At 20.4% G+C, this 10,516-nt stretch overlaps 3 protein-coding genes across 7 annotated transcripts; 2 read left to right on the top strand and 1 right to left on the bottom strand.

Moving 5' to 3' along the window:
• Positions 1 to 62: 62 nt before the first annotated feature.
• LOC412094 (protein catecholamines up) lies at positions 63 to 1,922 on the top strand. Its single transcript, XM_006562807.3, has 3 exons — positions 63 to 1,207; positions 1,290 to 1,365; positions 1,509 to 1,922. The coding sequence occupies exons 1-3, from the start codon at positions 245 to 247 to the stop codon at positions 1,682 to 1,684; spliced, it is 1,215 nt and encodes a 404-aa protein (XP_006562870.1). The 5' UTR covers positions 63 to 244; the 3' UTR covers positions 1,685 to 1,922.
• Positions 1,923 to 2,672: 750 nt separating this feature from the next.
• LOC725675 (tetratricopeptide repeat protein 19 homolog, mitochondrial-like) lies at positions 2,673 to 4,128 on the bottom strand. The gene is made up of 4 exons (XM_006562812.3): positions 3,793 to 4,128; positions 3,396 to 3,658; positions 2,989 to 3,296; positions 2,673 to 2,927 (listed from the first exon to the last, which is right to left on the bottom strand). The coding sequence occupies exons 1-4, from the start codon at positions 4,090 to 4,092 to the stop codon at positions 2,731 to 2,733; spliced, it is 1,068 nt and encodes a 355-aa protein (XP_006562875.3). The 5' UTR covers positions 4,093 to 4,128; the 3' UTR covers positions 2,673 to 2,730.
• A 450-nt stretch (positions 4,129 to 4,578) lies between these two features.
• LOC412598 (transmembrane protein 268) lies at positions 4,579 to 10,194 on the top strand. 5 transcript variants are annotated; one of them, XM_006562809.3, is made up of 7 exons: positions 4,579 to 4,706; positions 5,238 to 5,830; positions 5,979 to 6,359; positions 6,600 to 6,767; positions 8,177 to 8,372; positions 9,676 to 9,759; positions 10,029 to 10,153. In XM_006562809.3, the coding sequence occupies exons 2-6, from the start codon at positions 5,243 to 5,245 to the stop codon at positions 9,732 to 9,734; spliced, it is 1,392 nt and encodes a 463-aa protein (XP_006562872.1). In that variant the 5' UTR covers positions 4,579 to 4,706; positions 5,238 to 5,242; the 3' UTR covers positions 9,735 to 9,759; positions 10,029 to 10,153. The 5 variants fall into 5 exon arrangements, with proteins under 5 accessions (XP_006562872.1, XP_006562871.1, XP_006562874.1 ...); XM_006562808.3 differs by lacking the exon at positions 9,676 to 9,759 and having other exon boundaries at positions 10,029 to 10,194; XM_006562811.3 differs by lacking the exon at positions 10,029 to 10,153 and having other exon boundaries at positions 9,629 to 9,707.
• The last annotated feature ends 322 nt before the right edge of the window (positions 10,195 to 10,516 follow it).

The following is a 10,516-nucleotide window of genomic DNA, read 5'->3' as shown; positions in this document are numbered from 1 at the left end:
GCTATCAGAATAGCCAATAACTAAGAATTATTAACAAATCAATGTTACCAACATTAATACGTTAGTTTTAAAAAAACTAAACAACTTTATTCCGATAACACATTATCCAGTGACGTGGCCGCAATTTTTTAATGTTATTTCTCATAATTATAATATTAAAGTTTTTGCACTTTTATGCACTTGCAACAATATATAATCCAGCTATATTTTAATACATTTGTGCAAAATTATAGAAACGATCATAATGACAGAAGATAACCAACAAAGAAATAATACAAATAAATGGATTTTACGAATTGCACTTGGCACATTTTTATTGTTAATAATTTTAAATTTACCAAGTTTTTGTCAAGCTCATGAACATGAAAGATCACCAAGCTTTAAATATAGCAAGGAAGCCAATGAAGCATATTTACAGAATCAATATTCTATACATCATAAAGAAATTATACATAAACATAAACATGAAAATGATAATTATGATCATCAATATAAATCAGTTTTGTCTGACAGAACTTACAACAAAGTGATTCTTAAAGCTACTGCATCTACTTTAATTATATCAGCAGCTCCCTTTTTTATTTTATTCTTTGTACCTTTAGATAATACTAAAGAATGTGAACCATTGCTTAAGGTATTATTAAGTTTTGCATCTGGTGGTTTATTGGGAGATGCATTTTTACATTTAATTCCTCATGCTTTAATTCCTCATATGTATGAATCTTCTGAAGAAGTACATTCATATACAAATTCTCATAATAAAGATGAAGAATCAAATCATGGACATGATATGTCTGTTGGCTTATGCGTATTATTAGGTATTATCATGTTTTTAATTGTTGAAAAAGCAGTGAGAATTATTAAAAGTGATCATAGTCATTTACATACAAATAAGATAAGTATTACAGAAAATCTATCAAAAGAAAACAAAGATGATAATAAATTACAGAAAGATATTGATAAGTTTGATGTTATTTCTAAAGAAAAAGAAACAAAAAATATACAAAATGAAATTAAAATTGCTGGTTATTTAAATTTAGTTGCAGATTTTTTACATAATTTTACAGATGGTCTTGCTATTGGAGCTAGCTATTTAGCTGGAAAAAATATTGGTTATATTACTACATTTACAATTTTATTACATGAAATACCTCATGAAATAGGAGACTTTGCTATTTTAATACAAAGTGGTTATAGTAAACAAAAAGTAAGATATATAAAAAAAATTAACAAAAGAAGTTTTTAATATTATATAATAATTTAATTACGTAATTTTAATTTAATTACAGGCTATGTTGCTTCAACTTAGTACTGCTATAGGTGCTTTGTTGGGAACTTATGTATCATTATTAGCAGAAGGCATGGGTAAGAATAAATTTAAACAAATATATAAATATTTATTTATTTTAAAATTAAATTTAAAATATTATGTTTGTAAATCTTTTTATTAAATATTAAATATCTTTTAATAAAAATTTTCAATTTAATTTTTTTATTGAATTTTTCAGGTGATCTTGCAACTATGTGGATTCTTCCATTTACAGCTGGTGGATTTATTTATATAGCTACAGTTTCTGTAATACCAGAACTTTTAACAGATACTAATTTTAGACAATCTGTAAAAGAAATTATTGCACTTCTCTTAGGTGTATATATGATGGTACTTATAGCAGAATATGAATAGTTTTATATTACATTTTTTTCAACATATTGTGATCACTTAATAATTCATTTGACTGCTATAATAAGAACTCAAAATTGGAGTTTATATTTTTACAATATTGTAATTATATTACTTAATGAATATTAGTGACTATTCTAATATGTTATATAGCATGAATACCAGTGAAAGCAATGCTGTATGATTATTATAAATGTTAGTATTATAAAAAATAATAGAGCGAATACAAAGATAAAAATCAGTACAATTTTAAATATCATTCGTCATAAATAAGAAATATCATAAATAGAAAATTAAAAGAGTTATTAATATGCATTGGAAAATATTAAAATAATCTATTACTAGTCTCATAAGAAATAATACGAAGAAGAATAAGAAGAATAATATAAAATCAAATATTAATACATTCGTGATATTTTTTTTAAATATTAATATTGATTTTTAATATTACCTATATTTATTTGTATAAACCATTTTGTGTTCAACTATACAAAATAATGTTTTTTTTTATAAAACTTGTCTTAAAAATTTGTTTATATTGTGAACTGATATATCTTTTATATTATATTCATATATATTCATAGATAGTTTTATATATATATAAAAATATTATCCTATAATTAAAAAAAGAAAGGGTTTTAATTTCAAATAAAATATAAATAAATTTTTTTTGTACTTGTATCAACTGCTATATTATAAGAAATTTTAAGTTTTAAAAAAGGAAAAGAGTAAAATCTCATAAATTTTTTAAAAGAGTGGATTTTTTAGAAGAATAAAATATTTTAATAAATTTAATAATATATATGATATAAAATTATCAATTATTTTATCAATTATTTAAAAAAGTGTAACAAATATATTATAAATATATAATCTTATATTATAAATAAAATATATTTAATATTTTTTCATTATGTAACTGATATATCATACAATTATATATTATATATAATTACAATATATTATTATATATAATTTAATATAACACATAATATTAATATATTTATAATTTAAAACAAATTTGAAATAATCTTATTTGATATTTTATATTAAGATATTAAACTTTTTAATTGTTCAAAACATTTTTTAGCTTCTATTATAGTATCATTATCATTTCTAGTTTTTGCTAAATATTCTCCTTCACTACAATTTTTTTTTGCTTCTTCATAAAGTCCTTTTGCAATAAATGTATTTCCCAAATTGACATAAACAGAACCTAATTCAATCATATCTGGTAATTTTTTTCCTAAAAATATAATTCATACATTTAAATTAATATAAAGATAATAAAATAATATTAGTATTACCTAATTCTGCAGCTTTAGATAAATATTGAATAGTTTGGTCATATTTTTTTAACATATAACAAACACTTCCTAAATTATTCAATAAAATAACAGTTTGTTCATTTTTTTCACCATTTATTTTTATAGATATATCATAAGCTTGAGTAAAGTATTCAAAGGCATTAGTATACTGTGATTGTGAAAAAAGCATAGATGCATATTTTTCCAATGTCAAACCTAACAATTGTAATATATCTTGATTTTGATTATCTTTAATCAAATGATTTTGCAAATGTTGTAAACAAAATTTATATCCATTTTCTGCTTTTCTACAATGGTAAAATATTTTGTATTAAATCAAATATATTTCATAAAGAATCCAAAAAAAAATATAATTGAAAAATAAATAAAATTATATGATTGCTTACTGTGTATCTCCTATCTTATCATAAATATCAGCAATTTTAAGACTAATATGAATGACTGCTAAATCATCTTGTGGAATTCCTTTAGCTATTAATCTTTTTAAAACTGATATAAATAGATTTTCTGCTTTTTTAAAATCATTTATTTCATATGCTAAATTTGCCATTACATCATACACATAAGTTATACCATCATAATGCTGTAAAATTTGTGCTTGATTTAAAGCAACATGTAGCATTTGTTCTGCTTTTAGAAATTCTTGTTTCTATAAATATTAGAATTATTTATGTTAAAATAATATTAAAATAAAAAATTGTATTTAATACTTGACTACTTATGCAATATATTTAACTTTTATATTATCATCAATTATGATAATATAAAAATATTATATCTAACCTGAATTAATAAAATTGATCGTTTAATTGTCATTTTTAATTCTTCAATATCATCTTTTTCTTCTTTAGATTTAAATAAATTAAATAAAAAACTACCTGATACAATAAAAAATTTAGTTTGTGATGTATTTTTCCACTGATAAGTATTATAATTTCTTTTTATTCTATTAACTTGTTGCAAATATGTCATAAACATATTTTTTCTTTGATGTAATAAATACACATTAGCAAAAACATAATTAGACTTTGTAACTATTTGAACATATTTTAATACATTTATAATTATCTTTCGTCGAACCATTGCATTGAATTGTATTTAATACAATTTCACGATAGTAGTAAATACTTTATAATATATCAATAATATTTCTGCATATATATTTCAATCTTAATAATGTTATGAAAAACAATTATCTTTGACAAGTAAATATTATTCTTAATTCTTATATATATATATATATATCTGTAAAAATATATTTATATCTATAAATTATATAAAAATATATAAATGAATTAACAATCAATTTTAATTAATATGTATATATATATATATATATATATACATATATATATATATATATATATATATACATATATATATATATATATATATATAACTATATCAAAAACGTATATAATCTTATGAAATAATGCATATTATTATATTTATTAATATATACACGCAATTGTTTACTTATATACGTATTAGATATTCAAGAATGATACAGATAATGATATATGTATACACATTTATGGCAAATTATCATATTATAAATATATATACATTATTATACAATATCGTTATAGTATTTTTTGCCCCACCCTTGTTTTTCGTATCGCAATGCTGCACACCTTGATTTCATGTATTACGTACCTTTTCACCTCACGGATATGAGATAGGTCAAATCACGATAGGTAAGAAAGATTTAATTATATAATTTTTCTATGTATAATATATTAAATATAAATATATAATATTATCTTCGTTGTATTAATAATAAAGATTGTATATACGTAAATATTTTCACAAATTTTGGTTTTCATGCATATATATATGGTTTTCACATTTTATACGAATTTATAATTTTTGCTTTGAAATTTTATAATTATGTTATTAAAAATATTATTTAACATAATATTTTAATTTTTTATTATACTTTCATATTTTATATATATATATCTATATTTTAATTCATGTTTATATTGTAAAATACATCTTTGTAGACACTCCCTATTTTTTTATATTTCTATTTAATAACATTTGACATTACATTTAATAAATATATGGATAATTAATTTAATATATTATAAATTATTAAATAAAATCATTTTTTAAATTATACATATAACAAAATATGTTTAATATTTTTGAATACATGAAATGATTTTACATGAAATGATTTTCTTTATATATATTATTTATTTGTTTTTTTAATATTTCTTTAGTGAAAATGAGTTCACAAGATACAACTGATCATGTATCAGTAGTTAATTCACCTAATATATCATCAAGAACAAAAAATTGGGTCCAATTTGAAGATGAAGCACCTGTTAAAAATAATGATGGTATAGAAGAAAAAACTAAAACAAATACACCAGCTGTAATAAAACCAGAATCAATAACAGTGAATGTTGAAAAAATTGGAAAATCTGTTGATAATTCAGATAATCAACAAATAAAAAATCATGAATATAGAGGTGCTGTGATATCAACTGAATCCGTCCAAATTAATTTAGATAGGTCAGGTTTAAATCGTTCTATTACATCTGAAAGTCCAGAACTTAATTTACCATCTGAAATAAGAGTTTCTGATCCTAAAAGTGCTTCTTTGAAGACTATTGATCTCCGAGATATATCCAATGGCAGAAGTGTTACTAATAATATTATAAGTACATCTATTGGAAATATTAGACAAGGTTTTGCCAATGGGGATACTATAGTTACTCTTTTACCAATCAATACCAGATGGCCGTGGATTACTCCAGCTAAATTTCGTCCAGAATTAGTACCAGAAGAATTAATGGCTCAAGGTTTAACGGTACATTTCCAATTGAATTTTATTTTTTTTTTATAAATATTTTTTTATATATTTATAATATTTAAAATTATTTTTTATAAATTTTATACTCATATGAAATATAATATAAAATATATAATATATAAATATATAAATTATATTTTTATAGCTTACAGTAGAAGATTACGTACATATAATGGAATTGCTTGTGAATGATGTACGTTTCAATATGTATAATGTATGTTACAAAAGGATTCTTGTTCTTTGGATATTTACTGCATTTATTGTATTGCTTGGCTTATTATTTTCTGGAGTAACTGGTCTTACTTTATTTGGGCTTGGCGTTATGTGGTTAGTCCTCAATGCTGCTGCAATATTTTTTTGCATGTTCATCAAGATAAAATTGAATCATAATCTTGAAAAATGTATGGGGCAAGTGAACAAACATTTACTTCGACATAAAATATTGCTTGGATTGGATGATAGAGGAAAGATTTCATGTCACAAAGTCAATCTTTGCTTCATATACTTTGATACTACAGATTGCATTGTAAGTGTCATTACAAGTGTCATACATGATTATTTAATTTAAACATTTAGAGCTTAATGTAATTGAGTTTGTACAAAAAAAATTTCTTTTAATTGAAATTAAACATCTTTTGAAAATTTTTGTATTTTATTATATGTTATTTTATATATTTACTAATAATATATTTAAAATTTGATTAATTAATATGTAATATATTTAAATATAATTAATATATTTTAAACTTAATTTGTTTTATAATAGAAAAAATTACAAGAAGTTATAGAACGAGAAGAACGTGAAGGAAGAATAATAGGAGAAGATGGAAATTCTGAAATGCGTCGAAAAAGGGAATTACAACAGCGAATGGATATAGATGATAGTGATATTGTAATACAAGGCAATACAACTACTAGAATTTCTCGCAAACAGGTACATAATTTTTATTTTAAATAATTGTTTTATAAAAATTAAATTTATTAATTATTTTAAATTTTTTATATTTACAAAATTTTAATAATATATATATTATAAAAACTTTTATTATTTATATATATTGTAAAAATATTTTTTTTTTCTTTTTTTTTTGTGAATTTCATAATATTTTACTTTTTGTATAATAAATTAAAAACTATTAGGGTAAAAGCGAACAAGTATTCTGCCGCTATGTACAACGTTGGGCAAAGGATTATTTACGTCGACGATTGGATTGGACAGTAGATGAGGAAGGTGGAAATCCTTCTTCACCTCGTCATTTAGCATCAGCTTTATGTCCGTGTCAATATATAGAAGAATGGTTACGTAATAAACCTCATGTTCAAGGCAGAGATTTTTGTCCTAGCTGGAGTAGTTTTCTTAAAGATAGAGGCATTTAAAACAATATTGTTTAATATATATATATATATATATATATATAATAAACAAAAACATATAAAAAATATGCATATAAATATGCATTATATAACAATATATAACAAAATTAAAATCAGTATTGTTTAAAGCAATATTGATAAATTTAAAAAAAAACTTTTTAACTTATACAAGTTATTTTAATATCTTATTATTTTAATAAAAATTTATTTAGAAATTTATTTTTTTGAAAAATTAAATGAAAGATACATTAAAAATCAAAGAATTTAAATAGATTTATTTGTTAATAATATGAATGATATTATTAAAAGTAGATGAATAATCAAAATTTGTTTTATTAAAAATTAATAAAACAAAATTAAATTATATGAAATATGAAAAGTACTTATAATGTACTTAATTATATAAGATTTTTATTTGTAATAATTGCAATTAAATTTCTACATAATATTAATATATGAAATATTTTTTAGAATTATTTTTTGGTGATATGGATTATTATACTTGACTATAATTAATACTATTTTTTATTATATTATTTGTTAATTAATTATATTATTAAATATTTAGAATTCAAATTAATATTTGTATAAATCTTGTATAATTACACATATGTGTATGTATTACAAGTTTTATTTTTAACATTGCATATAATTGTACATAATATTTGAATATCATATAATTCAGAATAATTAATTTGATGTAGAAAAATATAGTTTATATATAGAAAATATTTTTGTAAAATGGTGAATAATATGAATAACAAATTTTGGTTAAACAAAAAATGGTAAAAGTTTGTTAAAAAAAAAAATTTGTAATCTATTATGTCTTTATATTTAATTATATACTTTATGTATAACAGATTTTTCAAGTTTCATAAATAAGTTATATACATTATTATTAATGTATAAAAAACAGATTTAGGCTACTTCAGCTCTAGGTTTCTGAATGATGATGGTATGTGTTGACAGGAACGGGCGGAGTTGCTGTTGCTGAGGTATGCATCTCGATGGGCACATCACTTTGTGCGCCGCAGACTTGATCTGGTTATAGACTCACAGGAACGTAATAGAGACATCGCGGGTTTATCTGTTCCACCACGTCATTGTGTCTCCGCCCGTTGTCCTTGTCAATTTATTGAGGACCATCTTAAGTACAAGCCTAGAGGCAAGTTAATATTTCGTACCTTTTTTTTGATGCCGAATTTTGGTAGTAAATAACTAAAATTAATTATTTGATGATTATGATATACTCATAATTCAAAATAATTAAAGCAATCAATTATATGTTCCTAGAATCTATATTTGTTATACATATGAAAAATTTATCACAAATCATGTAAAAAAATAGCAAATTGACATTAATTATTAGTATAAATAGTTGAATTACAAACAACTATTGCAAACAATATATTAAAAATATGCAAAAAAATTTGATATTATTTTTTATTGCGATATAAAATTACTAAAAATTTTATTCAAATATTTACATTATATAATTTTTTTGATAATAGTAGTATTTTAATGTGATCTATATTTCATATATCATCAAAATTTACATATAATATCAAATTTACATTTCATTTTAAATATTTTGTAATTTTCATTTATTTCATTTTATTTTTGAGTAATACAAATAATATTCACCATTTTATAGTATGTTATGTTAAACATAAAAAAATAACAATAGAGATACTTGAAAAAAAGAAAAGTATAATCATTCCATTATATTATTATTATTCTCCATAAATCGAATTTTATTTTAAAATTCATAAAACATTTAATACATGCTTTTATAATAAATTTTATAAAAATGATATATATACGTATATATATTATATACGTAAACCTATATAATTTTTCAATAGTAACATTGAGAAATTATGTATATACAAATTATGTTATATAGTTAAGAAAAATTTTATTATTATAGATGAATTTTATATTTTTGGTTTTAAAAAAAATAATTCCAGTATTCATTTAAGTTAAGACAATTTATTTAATTGTTAAAATGATATTAAAGCAGTTTAAAGCAATTTGAAATAATTGCAAATACTTGATCGTTATTAATGTTATAAAAAACATACAACAATTAATCTAAATATATATCTGAATTCCGTCCTAATTGAACATATCAACATATTATGTAAAAAATATAATTAATATATTGTATACTTTTATATTCCGTTTGAAAATACTTAATGTGTAAAATGAACAGAATTATTCTACTTTTATATAAAACAAATGTAAAGCACTTTTATATTATTGTTACAAATGTTATAAATAAAGATCAACACATAATATATGTTTTTTGGTGGAGGTACAATTGTATTTCTGTAAAAAACCTTTTCATTTATGTAGATTAACTAGTTCATAGAAATCTTAGTCTGATATACCTTATGTGTATATTTTTCTAAAACATAGGTATTTGTCACTAACCACTGACTAATCCAGGGATTACTTGCATGCAGCTGGAAAAAAGGCAATACATTTTGATATTTCATTTCAATCACATTTTGTGAACACATGAAAATCATTTACTAAATAATACAATTGTAAGTATATATATTAAATTTTTATTTTACCATGTATTTTAAAGCAAATGATATATATGATACTATATATAATATATTATAAATATGTATACTAATAGATAATTGCTTTATATGTTTTTTATACATTATTTATACTATAATTACAAAAAATAATGACGTAATGAAAAATTTTCTTATAATAAATTTTTAATTATTTAATATTCATATATAATATCTTAAGTTGTTTAATTGAAAACATTAATTTAAAATTTTACGCATAATTTTTTCAGGATATCCATCGGGCTTTACATGGTGTGCTTATCTTAATGATCCATTAGTTAAATATGATATTACAATAGGCATTCCTAATTAAAAATATCAATAATTGAATAAATGCACAACAATATTTAAGACATTTTGAAAAAAATAGTTGTAAACTTTAATAATAGATATTATTTTATATTTTGAACTATTTTTAGTATAAAATCCGAGAAAAATTTATATCAAATTAATCTTTAAACTCTAAATCAAAATATTTATAAAATTATTATATATTAAATTATACTTGTATATATTATATTTTTATTATATTTATATATTTTTATATTATGAATTCTTTTAAATAATAAAAAGAAAAAATAAATTATTTAAAAAAAAAAATTGAAATAATATAATAATATAATAAAAGTTGTAATAGTTTTTTGATATAAAATCTTCATTATAAAGTACATATTCAAATATTTATAAATTTTTGAAATATAAAACTTTTAAATCAAAA

This window comes from Apis mellifera, linkage group LG10, assembly GCF_003254395.2.
Source record: "Apis mellifera strain DH4 linkage group LG10, Amel_HAv3.1, whole genome shotgun sequence".
In the NCBI taxonomy this organism is placed as follows: Eukaryota; Metazoa; Arthropoda; class Insecta; order Hymenoptera; family Apidae; genus Apis; species Apis mellifera.
Note: the sequence above shows the minus strand (reverse complement) of the source record. Positions and strands in the feature narration are given on the sequence as shown.

What these genes read in the sequence shown, in the direction of transcription:
- LOC725675 (XM_006562812.3), bottom strand. Translation starts at nt 4,092, where the DNA reads ATGGTTCGACGAAAGATAATTATAAATGTATTAAAATATGTTCAAATA. An exon ending in GATCAATTTTATTAATTCAG is followed by an intron (nt 3,659 to 3,792) that starts GTTAGATATAAT and finishes TAATATTTATAG; the next exon opens with AAACAAGAATTTCTAAAAGC. An exon ending in ATCTAAAGCTGCAGAATTAG is followed by an intron (nt 2,928 to 2,988) that starts GTAATACTAATA and finishes TTATATTTTTAG; the next exon opens with GAAAAAAATTACCAGATATG.
- LOC412598 (XM_006562808.3), top strand. Translation starts at nt 5,243, where the DNA reads ATGAGTTCACAAGATACAACTGATCATGTATCAGTAGTTAATTCACCT. An exon ending in CTAGAATTTCTCGCAAACAG is followed by an intron (nt 6,768 to 8,176) that starts GTACATAATTTT and finishes ATGTGTTGACAG; the next exon opens with GAACGGGCGGAGTTGCTGTT. An exon ending in TCTTAAGTACAAGCCTAGAG is followed by an intron (nt 8,373 to 10,028) that starts GCAAGTTAATAT and finishes TAATTTTTTCAG; the next exon opens with GATATCCATCGGGCTTTACA.
- LOC412094 (XM_006562807.3), top strand. Translation starts at nt 245, where the DNA reads ATGACAGAAGATAACCAACAAAGAAATAATACAAATAAATGGATTTTA. An exon ending in GTGGTTATAGTAAACAAAAA is followed by an intron (nt 1,208 to 1,289) that starts GTAAGATATATA and finishes ATTTAATTACAG; the next exon opens with GCTATGTTGCTTCAACTTAG. An exon ending in ATTATTAGCAGAAGGCATGG is followed by an intron (nt 1,366 to 1,508) that starts GTAAGAATAAAT and finishes TGAATTTTTCAG; the next exon opens with GTGATCTTGCAACTATGTGG.